This window comes from Solanum dulcamara, chromosome 4 (genome assembly GCF_947179165.1).
Source record: "Solanum dulcamara chromosome 4, daSolDulc1.2, whole genome shotgun sequence".
Taxonomy (NCBI): domain Eukaryota; kingdom Viridiplantae; phylum Streptophyta; class Magnoliopsida; order Solanales; family Solanaceae; genus Solanum; species Solanum dulcamara.
This window is the reverse complement of record NC_077240.1, coordinates 29873970-29890500: the sequence shown is the minus strand read 5'-3', so window position 1 is coordinate 29890500 and position 16531 is coordinate 29873970. Positions and strand designations below refer to the sequence as shown.

Genomic DNA, 16531 nt, shown 5'->3' with positions numbered 1-16531 from the left:
AACTTCACCACCACCCAATAGCTTGATGGAACTCCAATCTCTTTCCAGGCAGCAAGACTAAAGACGATGAGCGGAAGACAACTTCACCACCATCCAAGAGCTTGATAAAACTCCAATCTACAAAAAAAAAAGATTAAAATTTAGACTCGAACCTTCGTGGGTTCGATGTTATAAGAACACTGTTTTTAGCCTAAATTTTGACTTCAATCTCCTATTTTTCTTGAAGAAAAATATAGATTGAAAGATAGAAATTTCACAACTTTTAGGCTGGGGACAAAAGTTCAAAATCCTAGCCAAGTTAAGAAAATTTCTAACTTTTGGGTGACTAAAAATCCTCCCACCTCTTCTCCCTTCTTAATAAGAATATGAACCTTTATATATGCTTCAAAAACTTCAAATTTTCATACAATTTTTGATGTGGATATTGGGGATTTTATTTATTTATTTTTTTAGAAAAAACTAAAATTTTCAAAAATGCAAACTATAATTAAACTAACCTAACTAACATTGTATTTAGTTAAAAAATAAAATCTTTTTGAGATAATTTTTGAATAACTACATAAATAGTAATCAAAGAGATAGTTTATAGAAATATGTATATTATACTAAAATTTATAAAAAAAAATAAAAATAGTTAAGAATAACATGAAAATATCTTTATTTTTATAAAAGCTAATTATTTCAAAAATGTTTGAAATTCAAAAAAACTCGATAGCTAATTTTCATTGTGGAGAATCAAAATTAGGTGTCAACAAGGTGTACTTCTAAATGGATCAAGGGGAGAAGAACAAGCACTAATAGAAGCAGAAGGGAAAGTGTCAAATCAGACATGATCATCAATAACTGGAGACTTATGATTTAAGGGAAAATGATCTTCATAGAACACCACATCTCTACTAATAAACCAAGATTTAGTAGCCAAGTTGTACAACTTTTATCCTTTTTGATGAATACCACATCCTAACAATGCACACTTGGTGGATCTGGGAGCAAACTTGTCATGTTTAGGTAGTGTTGTAGCATAACATAGACACCATATCACTCTCATGTGAGCTAAAGGGGTATGACCATATAACATCTCAAAAGGTGATCTGTTCTTCAATACTGAGGATGGCAGTTTATTAATAACATATACTGCAGCTTCAACTCAATGACCCCAAAAACTAAGTGGCAAAGAGCCTTGAAATCTGATAGCTCTAGCAGTTTCTAGGATGTGTTTATGCTTTTTTTTCACTATTCTATTTTGCTGAGGAGTATAAGGACATAAACTTTGGTGTATTATCCCATGGTGCTGAAACAGACCTGCACAAGATCTATTAAAGAACTCTGATCCATTGTCTGATCTGAAGCTTTTGATTCTTTTTCCAAACTGAGTGAAAATCATGGCTATGAAATTTTTAAGTATATCAGACACATCAGATTTTAATCTTAGTAAGAATATCCAGGTCCATCTAGTGTGATCATCAACTATAGTAAAAAAATATTTCATACCATAGCAAGTTTCAACAGGATAGGACCTCATACATCTAAATGAATTAGATGGAAAGCATTTATTGCTCTACTACTACTACTACTACTACTAGGAAATAGTAATCTAGGTTTGTCTAGATGGAGGGCAAACTTCACAATGTTGTAAGTGAAATTTTTCTTCATTACTAAAAATAGAAATTCGCTTTAAGACTGCTATAGGTACATGACCTAGCCTCTTGTGTCATAGTTCAGGATCAGATGGATCAAATAGTCCATGTACTGCCATTGATTTCCCTTTATGTATAAGATTACCAGTGTGTTGTGTGTTCAATATGTACAAGTTATCTTGTACTCTACCAGACACATTCATTTTCCAGTGCAAAGATCTTGAAATACACAATGTTCAGGATAAAACTTAGCACAACAGTTCAGATTCTTTTCCACCTATGATACTGACAAAAGATTGAACCTAAATGTTGGTACACACAACACATTCCTAAGTAAATCACCTCTTGATAATGGATAGTTTCCAATATGGCTGATCTTGGCAGACTCTCCAATAGGCAATTGATCATTCCCTATGCTACCTACTTTTCCATCATGTAATAGCAAATGTTTATTTTCAGTCATATGATTAGTTGCATCAGAGCCCACTATCCAACTAATTTGGTTGTTTGAGTCTGGGAAGCACTTACCTGTCATGTTTGCACTCGCCTTACGAACACTTGGATTCTGATTCTTTATTTGTTTTCACTTAATGTAGTTATTGTATTGATCCTTAGGAACTGATAAACTTCCATCCTATTGTGCATTAGTAAAGTGAGCTTGGAAATTTAACTTCCCCTTGAATTTGAAGTCTGTTGGATAGCCTATCAATTGGTAGCATTTCCTAATCAAGTGTCTAGTCTTCCCACAATGATCACACTTTATCAATTTGTAACAATCTTCTCTCATATGTCCTTTGACATGACAAAAATCACACACAGAACTCCAATTCTTCTTCTTACCACTTGTGTTTGCACTCTTTGAAGTGAAAAAAATAATAGCAGATCCTCCATCATGAACAGTGAAGCTGCTACCAACCGTCAATTTCTGGCTTTCATCTTGTACAATCAAGGCATATGCTTAATTAACACTCAACATCTTTGATTTTATGAGGATTTGACTTTGAACTTGACTATAGCTATCGTTTAATCGCATCATAAACTGCAATTACCTTTGGAACTGAAGTTGACCTAGATATTCCCTAGATTTTTCATAGTTGCATGAAGGAGGGGGCATCATTGAGTCGTATTCATCCCATAAGTCCTTGAGTTTAGAATAGAACACTGATACAGAGTTAGTTCCCTATGTTAGTGTGAATATCTCCTTATGCAATGCATACAACCTTGAACTATTGATTTTGTTGAATCTCTCTTTGAGTTCCTTCTAAATTGGATGCGCATCTGGACCAAATAGAAATCCACTCAGTTAATCGCGACTAACGCTCCTTGTTAACCATGAAACCACTATTGCATTGCAACGATCCCTGAGTGTCCTAACGCAGATCCATACGTCTCTCTAGTGATCGATCTATCCACGAATCCTAATTTATTTCTCCTTAGAATTGCGATCTTTATTGCACGACTCCATAACATGTAATTCTCCATCTCTACAAGCTGAATTAATATAGGCAATAAACTTGGTCCATCAGATGCACTCAAATACAGTGGGTGATTGTAATCTAGTACAGTTGCAGATTCCGTCCTAGCTGCTGGAACTAAAGTTGTGTTGAATTCACCTGCCATATGTAACTATTTGAAGAAGAAGAAGAAGAAGAGGAAGAAGAAGAAGAAGAGGAAGAAGAGGAAGAAGAGGAAGAAGAGGAAGAAGGGGAAGAAGAGGAAGAAGAGGAAGAGGAAGAGGAGGAAGAGGAAGAAGAGGAGGAGGAGGAAGAAGAGGAGGAGGAGGAAGAAGAGGACGAGGAGGAGGAGGAGGAGGAAGAGGAGGAAGAGGAGGAGGAGGAAGAAGAGGAAGAAGAGGAGGAGGAGGAAGAAGAAGAAGAAGAAGAAGAAGAAGAAGAAGAAGAAGAAGAAGAAGAAGAAGAGAGCAGAAGAACATTTGTGAAAGCTTTTCTCCATATTGAATTGAATTATGATCTCTGTACAAGCTATTGTTTATATAGAGCTAGTTGGAATTTTCTAGAATCCAACTCATTGTAATCAATCTAACTAACTCTAACTAATTTTCATCTAGCAAACTAACTGCTTAATTAACACTAACTAATCATTTGGTACAGTGTCATCACGGGACTGCTGTATAAGTAGTTAGTTCCTCAACCCCCATCTCCACGTTCAAGCTGACTCCTCCCTTTCCTCATTTTCTTTCTTTTTTTTCTTGCTTCTTCTTCACTCCCTACCCTCACCCCCACTCCTCACGTTCAGGCTGAGCCCTTCCCACATTTGTTTTCTTCTTCTTCAACCAACTTCTTTTTTCTCAGTGATTTTTTTAATAAAAAAATCATATTATTTTCTAGGCTTTGTTGAGTTATTGATAACAAAATTAATTATTTTTTCAAGCAAATTCAAAATTTTGAAGGTATAATCAATTAATTTATCTCCTTTTCATATAACTTCAAAATTAAAAATGACAATTTTGAAAGAATTAATTAATTTCCCAAAAATTGAAAGAAACTTGATTAAAATTTGGATAAAAAAAACTAAGTGATACCTCCTAATCATCTTGAAATCTAATGGGTTTATCAAATTGTTTGAAACATAAAAAAGAAATATTTAGATAAAGTTTTAAAACTAAAAGGATTTAAATTAATAATAGTAAAAGATGGATTGGAGTTGTTATAAAAATGATGACATTGAAAGGGAGGAGTTTCGATGGAGATGACAATGACTTTTTGAAGAAGAAAGAAAAAAGAAAAAATAATAAGGAAAAAAAGTTAAAATAATTAGATAAACGAGAAAATATATTTTATAACAAAATACATCAAAAACAAAATTATATCATTATTTTAGGTTGGTCACGCTTTTTAAGAGAGTGCATACACTCTCTATGTCAGGTGAACCAAAAATGACGTAATAATATCAGTTCAAAATTATTTCGGGGGGGTAATAGGACACCCGCACAGTTAAAATTTCTTTTTGAAAATTCGAGATAACTTCAGATGTCACTTTATATTTTTTCTCTAAGTTTACATGCGTTTCCCGCATTAATGAATAACATGTGTCAATTTACAAAGAAATATTTTGAGCATTTTGTTGAGATAAAAGAAATAACAAAAAAGGAGAAATTACGCGATTAAGAAAATCTATACTATTAAATTATTTATAATAGCTACAGCTTAAAATAATTATCGCTATTTTAGCCGTTCGAATTTGTATACCCTGCATAAATAGACATATCTTTTCCTTTGCCCTATTATACAAAGTAGCATAAATTTAACTTCCTAAATAAACATAAAAAATGACTTAATAAATATACAAATCAAACATATATAAATATCATTAACAAAGATATAGTTGCATTAGATATACAAATGAGAATTGCTAATATATATAAACGGAATAATGCATAGCTATTAAAACTATAGCTACACTACGTAATTAGGCAAATTGTCTTAGGAGGCTCATTATATTTTGACTCTTAGCTATTTTTGACATTACCTATAAAAAAGAATTATATATAACAAAAATAATGTATAAAAATGGTTTTTTTAGAAAAAAAAAAAGAAAGAAAGAAGAAAATATTGTAATAGACTATTTACGTTAACATTTCTTGTTGACTTGGCAACGTATATGATTTTCACATCAAACATGTCATTGAAGAGCCCCAAAAAGTTATATTTTGTTTGTTTTTTAATTTTCTCTTTTTTTTTCTGTATTCTTTCTTCTCCACTTAATATTTTACCTTTAAAAAATTCAGGTATCTCGATCAAAAATGATAGAAATAAGCACACCATGCAAGTAAACGATTTTCTGAATGTAAATCTTAGCCAACCTCTTTGAATTGTAAGTATTATGGACACGAAGTGAGCAAATTTGATCAACTAGTCTACAATGATCCATATAACTTCTTCCTCAAAGTCTAAGAAAAACCTACTACAAAATTCATGGCAAGACATTCCCACTTTCACTTGAGTATGGCATTTTAGGAGTCATATCTATCACCACATGTTTATGATGATCATACTTCACCTGTTTACAATTCAAACATTTGGACATAAATTTCATGATGTCCTTCTTCATCCTACATCATCAGTAATTTTATCTCAAGTCATGATATATCTTTAAAGCTATCATATGAATAAAATATTTTGAACGGTGAGTTTTCTTCGTGATCAGTCTAGTCAAATCGTCAATCTTAGAAATACTAATTCGACTTTTGATCCCTCAAATTACTTTCCTGGTTTAAAATTATTTCCTTAGCTTCAACTTTTAACACATTATATTATTCTAAATCAAATATAATTTTCATCTTCAAACTATTTAACATTAATGTACTCCATCAAAAGTGACAGTGCCTCAATTAGAGCAAAAGCTCTATCGGGAATGAAAATATCAAGTCTCACAAAATTATTAACCAAGGTCTCAACATTTGTAGTCAAAAGTCTCTCCTCCGCTAGTAACAAAGCAAAGTTAACCATACTCACTGCTTTTCTATTCAAGGTATCCGCACATTGGTCTTGCCCGGATGATAAAGAATAGTTATGTCATAATTCTTACGAAACTCTAATATTTGGTGTTTCTTATGATTGAATATATACTCTGCAATGATTGGTGAAAATCTCACAATACCCCTCACCTTTAAGTCTTTAAAACAAGCATTAAAGCTATTAACTACAAGACATAAATGGAATAATTCTTCTCATGTTCAATTGTCTTGAAGCATCAACAATAACTTTACCATCTTTATCAAAACACATCTAAAACTAATTCGTAAGGCATCACAATACATCATGAAATCTTCACCTTCCAAAGACATGATCAAAATAGAAATCAGAATCAATAAGACCTTGAGATTTTGAAAGCTCGTCGTCTCACCCTTATCATAGTACTAAAAAAACCTCTGAAATTTATTATATCTATATGATTCACCTCCACTTTTTTGTAAAATTTAAAATTATGAATCTTTTTTTTTATATAAACATAAAATATAAATTAATGAGATAAGTTTTATTTTAAAAATAATTAAATCACAATTTGAAATTTAAAATCTCACTTTTGAAAAAATTAGAATCATGATCTAAAATTAAAATTTTATATAATTTATAAATAAATGGTCAAATACTACTATAAGTCAAAAAGGTTCAAATAAAGGTGGGTTAAAAAAAATGCTCTGCAAGTTTATTTTATCGTTTAATAAGCAGCATAATGCTTAGATATAATATATTAATATGATTTTTAATTTGAATTTAATTGACAATTATGTTCTTTAATTTTATTTGTATATAAATAGATTTTTTAACTATTTAATAGTTAAATAAATAGACATATCATCTTATATGGCATTTTATATAGTAATTTTGTGTTTTACGTATTGTTTTATGTGTATTATGTTATTTAAAATACGTATATTTATTTATTTAATTTTATATAAATTTAAATATTTATTTATGTACCCCTAAAATTAAAAGAGATAAATATAAAATGAATGCTAAATTAAAGTACATTGTAGTGAAACGAAATTTGCAAATTGCCCTTCGAGTTTTGAGGTTCCAATTCCACAACCATGGCGGGAGCTTGCATGACTCCTCCATGTCTCATTCGGCCTTCCACACCTCCCACTCTCCTTTCGAGGAAACCTCTTCTGTTGGCTTCTGCCTTAACGACACCGCGCCCAAGAAAATTTACAAAGAGAAAAAACTATCTCCGCCACAAAATACTCAAAACCAGTACTAAACCCTACCTAAAACCCCAAAATGAACCAATAAGTCCCCTTGAAACCCCAATCCAACAAACCCATATTTTGCCTTCCGACGAAGTAGCTAAAGCGCCGGAAAATCAAGCACTCCGGCCGTCGGAAGTTTCAGAACCCGAAGGAATTGTTAATGATACTGAAAGTACCTTTTATGAATCCCCACTTCAACAAACCCACATTTTGTCCTCCGACCTAGCCGCCGGCGACGAGCTGAAAACGTCGGAAACTCAAGAATTCCGGCTGTCGGAAGTTTCAGATCCGTCCGGAGGTGTTAATGCCGTTGCAGGTACATTTTCTAACAACATATTAATGAAATTTGGGTTGTGGGAAGTTGGAGCAATTTGTTTCAGACGATTAATGCTGTTTGGGTAGTCGATCAATTGATTATTAAAGATGAGTTATTTATGGCACTGTAGGTACCTTTGGTAAAGGCTCGTTGCTGAAATTTGGATTATGGATAGTTGGAGCCTTTGTGTTTCAAACAGTTTGTGCTGTTTGGGTATTTGGTTCAGCTGATAATAGTGGAAAAAATAGAAGTTTGGATCGGAATGATTATAAAAATGAGGTCTTGGAGTTGGATTTGAAAGGTACAAGCAAGTACAAATTGAGAATGTTTGTGAATGGGGATGGAAAGCAGAGTATTGAAAATGGGGGAACGGTTTTTGTGGACGAGGCTGAAATGGAGAAGAAGATAGAGGAAATTCAACATATGGCAAAGGAGGCAAGAGAGAAGGAAAGGTTGGAGTTGAAGGGAAGTGACGTCGATGAGGAGCTCGAGGAAGAAATTGAGGATAGTGATGTTAAAATGGAGATAAAAAAGGAAGTTGATGAACGGTTAATCAAGCTGAGAAAGAGACTGGGAAAGGTTAGCAACAAACAGCCTACAAATTCTGTTATTTATCCAACGGTTGATGTTGATAAAAATGTCAAGGATGATGGTGGTAAATTGGATGAGAAAGAGCTTGGTGCTGCTTTAATATTTAAAAGAAAGCAGAAATTTAGAGAGTTCGCCAGTAAACCAAGTAATAAACCAAAGGGTTTTATGGCCCTGGACCATCAAAGTGCTGGTACAAATGGAGATAAAAAATTGAAAGACAACACCAAAGTGAAGAAGAATGGAAATAGAGAAGGTGGAGTCGATGTGTTGGGCGATGATGAGGTAGACCTGCTCACCCTTGATTCTCACAGAGGTGTTTTCATTAAATTTGGTGAAAACATAGAGAGAGAAGGAAACACTGAAGATGCAGAATCGGTAACACCATTAGGGGTGAAGAAATCTTCCGAAAACAAGGGGAGAGGAAGAAATGCAAGCAGTGTTAAAAAAGTCAAAGGTGGAAAAGCTGATGTTATCAAAGCTGTCAAGAAGAACTCATTGGAGAAGAGCGGAAGGAAGAAAAAAGGAATTGCATCAGATTTGGAGGAAGCTGAACCAGAAATTGGTAATATTCTAAAGAAACCCTTTCAGCTGGCTTTGTTTTTATGAAGTTCTACACATTTTACACCCCCAATGTGTGTATAACCTTTTGATTTGCACCCTATCCTCTTATCTTTTACAATTTACTCCCTAATCTATATATTTCATTGCAAAACCTTACAAGAATTTGTTATGTGAGGGGTAAAATAGAAACTTACATGATTAACTAAAGAAAAGGAACTGAAAGAGAGGGAGCAAGAAGTGTCCAAACCAAGACCAGCCAACAATGGCAATTATAAACAACAAGAACATCATACCTAGTGTGATCCCACAAGTGGGGTCTAGGAAGGGTAAGATATTCACAAAGCTTACCTCTACCTTTGTGGGGTATAGAAGTTGTTTCCAATAAACCGTTGGCTCAAAAGAGAAAGTTATTCGAAGCCGAATTGCAAGAAAATATGACAACATAATATCAAGATAAAAAGCAAATACAACAACAAATGATAAAACACATTGAAGAATAAGAAACTACACTATTGCTAAATACTACTATTGATAAGGAGGAGAGGAGATAGGGCTAGCCTTTGCCTCTCCCACCTAAGGTGAGACAACACTCACCTACCTGCTAATCTATTACCCTAATCATCGACTTTCATACCTTTCTATCTAGGATCATGTTCTCAATAAGCTGAAGTTGAATATGTTGTATCAATTCGTCCACCACGAAGGAAAATAGGGACGGGTGAAAGGCTGATCCTTGGTGCAACCTCATCATGACCGAAAACTACTCTGAGCCACCTCCCATTGTTCTAACTTGAGTCGTGGCTCCATCGTACCTGACTTTAATTGTCATAATATAAGCCACATGTACACCTCTAGTCTCCAAACTTATCAAGAGGACTTCCCTAGGGGACTTATCGTACACCTTTTTAGGTCGATGAACACCATGTGTAAATCCCTTTTCTTTTCCATATACTGCTCCAACAATCTTCTTACAAGATGGATGGCTTTGGTAGTTGATCTTCCTGGCATGAATCCGAATTGGTTTTCGGATACAGATACACCCCTCCTCGTCCTTATTTCTATCACTCTCTCCCAAACTTTCATAGCATGGCTTAGTAGCTTGATACTCCTAATAGTTGTTGCAATGCTGAATATCACCATTGCTCTTATACAACAACACCATTGTACTTCGCCTCCATTTTTTTGGCATTTTAGCTGTCCTAAAACTGACGTCAAACAACCCGGTCAGCCACTCCATATCTGCTTTGCCTGTGATCTTCCAAAACTCTACCGGGATCCCATTTGGCCTAATAGCTCTTCCCCTCCTCATCTTACGAATACCCTTTTTACTCTCTACAATACAATACCCAAATCCTTATGATCTCGAAATACTCTTGCATAAACCTCTATCACACTTCCTAAGGAGTAGATAATCTATCTGAGTCTTAGCCATCATATTATGGTAGGTCACAAGTGCTCCTCCCTCTTCTGGAAGCTTGAGTTTGCTATGACCAACTCGAAAGCTTTCGCGAAGTCTAAGGACCAAGAGTGGAACTCCTCCTTCATTTCTATCTCCAAAGCCGAAACCTCCATGTACATCATCATATCCTCTTGAATTGGTCTCTATGTGACCATTACAATTCCCTCCTAAAATTAGTTTCTCGGTAGGCGGAATATCTGTCACAACCTTGTCCAACTCCTCCCAAAAGTGTTACTTGACCTCCTCATCTAAACCCCCTGCGGTGCATATGCACAAATTATGTTAATACTTGGCCCTCCCAGCACTAGCTTAATGGCCATCATCTTATCATTCACCATCCTAACCTCTACCACTTGCTCCTTGAGCTCCGTGTGTACTAAAATGCCTACTCCATTCCTTCTCCTTGAGCTTACTTTGTAAACAATGCCAATTCAGTGACGTTAATAATTTGCAAGTCATCAAAGTGGTGGCATTTGTGATCCATAAATTAATAGTCAGCAGTTTCATTCCCAGTTTCAATGAGCTGGGGTAATTAAGAATAAGATTTTCAATTTCTCCTCATTTCATCCACTAGTTCCTAAGTAGAAAGAAATACTGCAAAGAAGAAGGTACTCTAAAGGAAAAATCTATTTTGCAAATAATGGGGAGAATATTCAGTATAGTTGTTTGAATTGCAGAAACTCCAAATTACTTGCCGTGTGTATGTTCTCGGCTAGTTTCATAAATATGTCAAGTCATCAAACATCTTTATGAATGTAATTCTTTAGAACCTCAGGCGTCGTTTGGTACACGGACTAAATTATCCCGGTACTATAGTCCTGGATTGTAATCTCTTGACTAATTTATCTCACCTCCCAGGTGGGATAAAATAATTCCAAGTTGAATGGGATAAGATGGAATATCCCAGGATTAAGTTTGGGATTAGATTTATACTGTGTTTGGTTGACAGTATAAATCTAATCTCAAACTTAATCTTGGGACATCCCACCTTATCTCACATACCAAACGACCCCTTAGGGTACAAACTAATGGATACACGACTCAATATCTTATTGTAATAGAGATTAGCTGTGCTTAGTCGTGTTTTGTCCCTCTATTCCCCCACTTTAGATCTTTCTTCCATCTCCTTGCACTCTCTCCCAAGCATCTTGATTTATTAATTTTAATTCATATTTTATCCCTTCTGAAATAAACTATACTAGTTTTGAAAAGAAACATATAGGATAGGGGGTAAATCATCAAAATTAAAAGGACAGGGTGCAAATTCAAACTTTGTGCACATGTTATGGGTGCAAAATGCAAAGAACTCATTTTTGTATGATCACATGCTATATTGTTGCCTAAGTTTTGTTTTCTATCATTTACCTTCTGAATTTGTAGTTTATACTGTTAAGCCTTTATATCTTGCACCTATTGAATACCTGTTGAAAAACAATGTGAGCAATTGGGGAACCAGTATTTTGTATTGGGTTGCACTAGTTACTGCAATCAGTAAGAGATGCATTTTAGTGTAGCACTGTTCGGTTTTTAGCTACAGATATTTCGGTAGATAGAAATAATGGGAGCAGTTTGTTTGAACTTTGAAGCTGTAGACTCAAAAGAATCAAGCATTCAGGAGACTGCAACAATTTCAAATACTGGAAATACTTTGGTTGAAGTTATGGACTCAGGAGAATCACACCATATAAAGAGTACTACAATGATGAACAGACGCAAGAAGTCAAATAGAAACAGAACTTCAAATATGAAGGAGGTTAAGGACCAAAAAGTAGTGAATCCAAAGGAGGGTACGAGATCAGGAAATGATACTGACTTTTGGTGGTTCAGTCTTCCTTATGTTCTTGTATGTATATGGGATTTATGTCCACTTCTTACTTGTTTGTTTTCGACAGCTTGCATTCCTACTATAAATGTTTTCTTTTGTGGCTGTTTTACTTTCTGATAGCATCTATACATGTAGTTCTAACTTCTAAGTATTATAGCAAACTTGGTGCTGTCAAAAGGGGAAAAAATGCTTGAGCCCTGCTTATGTATACAAAACATGGCGTGTGGCGAGTCCAAGGAAGAAGCTAATATGTGGAACTGAAACCAAGACTAATGTTATTGCAGTTTACTTGAACTAGGGAAGTAGGGATCATTGCCTTGTCATTATTTTTATAAATGGAATCATTGTTTTATCATGTGAGAATATTAGTCAGATTTTATATAGCTTTGTGCTAGAAGTGCTTATCCAGTCATTTGTGTCTTCCTCGCAAATTTTATTATGGTACCCTTCTCTTTGTTTGTTGCTCTCCTCTATAATTGTTTTTGTTTATACTTTATGGATATCCCTTACTGAGGCACTTGAATATCTGTGCTGAGATTAGAGAACCTTTTTAGTTGGGTATTGCTGACATCCAGTTAGGTATCTGTCATTTAGGTTAGCAAGATTGGTATTTGGCAAATGTCTAGTCTGATTCATCGACCTTATATTGGATATTCAAACAATATTTATATATTAATGGGTTTTTGTGTGGACACATCTTAATCATCTAATGTCACAATGGATATGTATTTGCTTATCTTTCTTTTCTGTCACTAAGTGCGTTGTTCTATGCAGGTTATACGCATGCGGAGAGGTCATGATGATGAAGGACCGGAAGGATTATTTACCTTAAAAAGTAGCTCTCAAGTGTATGGTAGCTTATCTCATACAGTCGCCTTTGAAGATCGTGGTGATGCCACCAATTTTTGTTATCTCTTACAGTCCTTCTTTGAAGACTTGGGAGATTTCAGTGCTGAAATTGTTCCTTTACCAGTTAAAGTAAGAATATGAAGCTTGTATTGTATCTATGTCATTTCCACGCGGTGCATAAAATATTCTATTCCACTGCATTTGGAGGGTCTTGCTAACTTTTTTATGATGAGCCCTACTAACCTTTCAAGGACTATTAGCACTGTTGAGACTGACACTCGAGAAAAGTTGGTTAATTTGTTACTCTGAAATAATGACAGTATCTATATGAACCTTTGCATGTATAACTGAATTTTTCAACTTAATGCATGTGCCACGGAATTTTTTATGCTGACCTTTCACATATTAAGAAGTCACATACAATAATATACTTGTATATATTTTCAGGAACTCAGTGAGGCAATTAGATCACATGCTATGAAGGTAATTGTGGTGAAGAAGGGGAAACTGAAGCTTTATGCTGGACAACCATTAGCTGATGCTGAAATGGCTTTGCGCTCATTGATTGAACGAGAATGAAGGTTAAAAATTTTGACCTGTCTCGGGAAAATTTTTGGGGATGTCTTGGCATCTATGGTAATAAGAGATTGGACCCGTCTGAATCCGTGGTTGCAGCAGATACAAGAATGAGGGGATCAACATATCTATAGAGATATGGTAGTAAGAGATTGGACCCGTCGGAATCCGTGGTTGCAGCAGATACAAGAATGAGGGATGGATCAACATATCTATAGAGCATTTTGTCTATATACACAATCTTGCAAAATGTGCATTTGTATATCCCCCACACATTGTGTGGGTATAAAAATGTACATTTTATTGAGCTATAACGTTCTTTTTTTTGGCATTGTTGGGTGAGATATCAGTTCCCTTTTCTGAGCGGTTTCAATAACCTTTATGATGCAGCAAGCATTGTGAAACCTCATTGAAATTTCACGAGGCATTATTTTTCTTGAGCTCGAGAAGATGATAACGAGAGGCTATTTTATTTTTAGCAACAAAACAATAGTACTTCCCCAAGGAAAGGTTACATGTAAAGATAACAACAATAGTGACTGACTAAACAAGAGCTTTACTTACTGCTAAGCTTGAATGAGGTCTACTAGGAGGAGACAATTTTAACTATGGCTTGGGCATGAATAGCTGGAAGATTAGACTGGCAAAAGTTTTGCCATGCCTCTTGTTTCTGCTCCTCATCCTGGGTCAATGCCTCGTGTACTGAAACCACGATACTTCTAGCTGCTTCTCTTGCCTCAGGGAGTCGATCATTAAGCAAATTTACAGCAATTTGAACCAACGAAACGAATCCAAACTCCTCCATTCCATCCAGTTCCTAGAATAGAAAAGCAACCATTAAGTTTGTGCTAGCAAAATGCTGCCATGATAGAGAGAAATATGTACAACCAACCATCTTAGAAACACAATGTGATATTGAGATTGCGGCTTTTGCTCTGATTCTCATGTTGGAATGTTTGACATAGGTATGAAGCTTATGAAACAAAGGAAGAGGAGTCATAGACTCCACCATTGCCTTGAGTGCCTTATTTGCTTCTTCACAAACAAACTTCTTATCTTGAGAAGCTTTCAACAATAGCTGCAAAATCTGTAAAAACAAAAAAACAAAAAAAAACTGCATATTAGCCAGTGCACTAGAACGTTAAACAACTCGATAATGAAGGAAGGTAGGGGGAGATATACTATATATATACCACATTGTCAAATGCATCAGAATTAGGTGATTCAAATAACTCATCACCAAAGGCTTTGAAGATATCAGCTGAAGCCATGACAGAAGTCTTGCAGAGAGCACTTCTTGGATTTTTCATCGACTTAACTATCACTAGTAAAACTTTGTCCCTACAATTATTTAAACCGCGAAAAAAGTAAATCCCTTTCTCTCATTCAACAAATCACAGTAACTAAATCAATCAAAATCAGAACTTCTAATCAAAGAAAAGATATTCACAATTCCAAAGGATAGAAAACTTACAGAATTGGCAGCAACAGGGCAGAGTGAAACAGAGCAAATCGCCTCGTGTCATTCAGTGAGCGACAAATTTCCAACCAATCTTTAGATTCCAACCCTCCAACAAGTCCCTGAAATTTACAAAATCCATCAAAATGGTTATAAGAAACTTCAATTTCAAGAAAAAGTGAAGAAATTAAAAAGACATACTTGGATTTCGCTATCTGGGTCATCAATGGCTTCAAGATTCTCAGATGGGATGTAATCAACGGTGGCATCTCCGGATGGCAGAGGGGCCTTGTTTTCGTCATTGACGACAGAATCAGTCTGTTTCTGATTCTGGGTTACTGTTGCTACGACTTTTGCTTGCTTTTTGGGTCTTTCGACTGCAATTGGGAGAGCATTGTCCAGAGATCTGAGTGCCATTTGAATCCAGATTTTTACGCTTTTTCTCTGAGATGAGAGTGGGATTTATGAAATGGGTTTGGAGTTTTAGGGCATTAGAAAAAGGAAAGATTTTGGCAACGGTCAGTTTTGAATTTTTGAAAATCAAGAAAAATGATAAGGTTCATCAAGGAGGGACTTTTGTAACGGTCACTTTTTTATTTTTGGGATTTCGTGACAAGGAATCCTAAATTGAAAAAGTGAAGGGGGGAACTATATAATATACTAGATTTTCCTTTTATTTTTTTTAAAAAAATCATTTTACATATATTGATGGTGTATACATGTTTTACATTTTTATGGTAAATGGGCTATTATATAGAATCAAACTTGCCTATTCTAAGACTTCAATACCTATGTCTTCTGACTCTAATTATATAAATTAAATATTAGTAATATGTGCTTCGATTTGCAAACCTGACTTGGAAATATTAACAATGGCGGAGGATGGAAATTAATTTTAAAAGAAATTTACATGATTAATTCAATGGAAAAGAATAAAAAATGCTCTTAAATTATGTGAAATTGAACAAAATGCCCTAAGTTAATAGTTAGGTCCAAAGATGTTTCTATTATTACTAGTTTGATTCATAAATACCCTTATTATTATTTAATGGGTCAAAAATGACATTTTCCTAATAAATATACTAGTATTTTATTCCTAATCAAAATATCGTTATTAAAGAACTCAATTCTTATTTATTTTTTAAATTATTTTAACTAATAAATAAGCAGAAAATAATCTTGTTCTCTTCTTAATCTCATTTTAACAATTAAAATAGACCAACTCTATGTACCTTTTTAATCGATAATATAAGATATATATACAAGATTATAGTAACCCCATCATTAATTTTCATTTTAGATAACAATATTATTTTTTTAGTAAAATAGAAAATGTCTTTAATTCTTATTCTTTTCTGAAGTGAGGTAGAAATTATTATTTTTATAAAAAATCATTATTAGGAAAAGAATGTATATAAAAAGAATAGAAATAATATATTTATTTGAAAGGATCATTTTTGACCCATTAAGTAACAATAAAAATATTTTTGCACCAAACTATTGTCGGCAAGACATTTTTAGACCAAATTATTAACTGAGAATATT

The 16531-nt window shown here is 34.4% G+C and overlaps 2 protein-coding genes across 4 annotated transcripts; one reads left to right on the top strand and one right to left on the bottom strand.

The window, feature by feature from the left end:
- The first annotated feature begins 7134 nt into the window (after positions 1–7134).
- Positions 7135–13967, top strand: LOC129887226 (uncharacterized). Of its 3 annotated transcripts, none has more exons than XM_055962231.1 (5): positions 7135–7666; positions 7797–8819; positions 11846–12120; positions 12877–13080; positions 13399–13967. In XM_055962231.1, exons 1-5 carry the CDS (start codon positions 7192–7194, stop codon positions 13528–13530), a joined length of 2109 nt encoding a protein of 702 aa, XP_055818206.1. In that variant the 5' UTR covers positions 7135–7191; the 3' UTR covers positions 13531–13967. The 3 variants fall into 3 exon arrangements, with proteins under 3 accessions (XP_055818206.1, XP_055818208.1, XP_055818207.1); XM_055962233.1 differs by having other exon boundaries at positions 7146–7666; positions 11870–12120; XM_055962232.1 differs by having other exon boundaries at positions 7146–7666; positions 11864–12120.
- Positions 13968–13978: 11 nt separating this feature from the next.
- Positions 13979–15621, bottom strand: LOC129887227 (uncharacterized). Its single transcript, XM_055962234.1, has 5 exons — positions 15188–15621; positions 15002–15108; positions 14721–14868; positions 14420–14614; positions 13979–14344 (listed from the first exon to the last, which is right to left on the bottom strand). The coding sequence occupies exons 1-5, from the start codon at positions 15401–15403 to the stop codon at positions 14114–14116; spliced, it is 897 nt and encodes a 298-aa protein (XP_055818209.1). The 5' UTR covers positions 15404–15621; the 3' UTR covers positions 13979–14113.
- Between the last annotated feature and the right edge of the window lie 910 nt (positions 15622–16531).

Bases quoted from the DNA above. Each gene is read 5' to 3' on its own strand.
- LOC129887226 (XM_055962231.1), top strand. From the start codon at position 7,192: ATGGCGGGAGCTTGCATGACTCCTCCATGTCTCATTCGGCCTTCCACA. The intron at 7,667-7,796 runs GTACATTTTCTA...ATGGCACTGTAG, and splicing joins AGGTGTTAATGCCGTTGCAG to GTACCTTTGGTAAAGGCTCG. The intron at 8,820-11,845 runs GTAATATTCTAA...TAATGGGAGCAG, and splicing joins GGAAGCTGAACCAGAAATTG to TTTGTTTGAACTTTGAAGCT.
- LOC129887227 (XM_055962234.1), bottom strand. From the start codon at position 15,403: ATGGCACTCAGATCTCTGGACAATGCTCTCCCAATTGCAGTCGAAAGA. The intron at 15,109-15,187 runs GTATGTCTTTTT...TGTAAATTTCAG, and splicing joins ACCCAGATAGCGAAATCCAA to GGACTTGTTGGAGGGTTGGA. The intron at 14,345-14,419 runs GTTGGTTGTACA...TTTCTATTCTAG, and splicing joins CACATTGTGTTTCTAAGATG to GAACTGGATGGAATGGAGGA.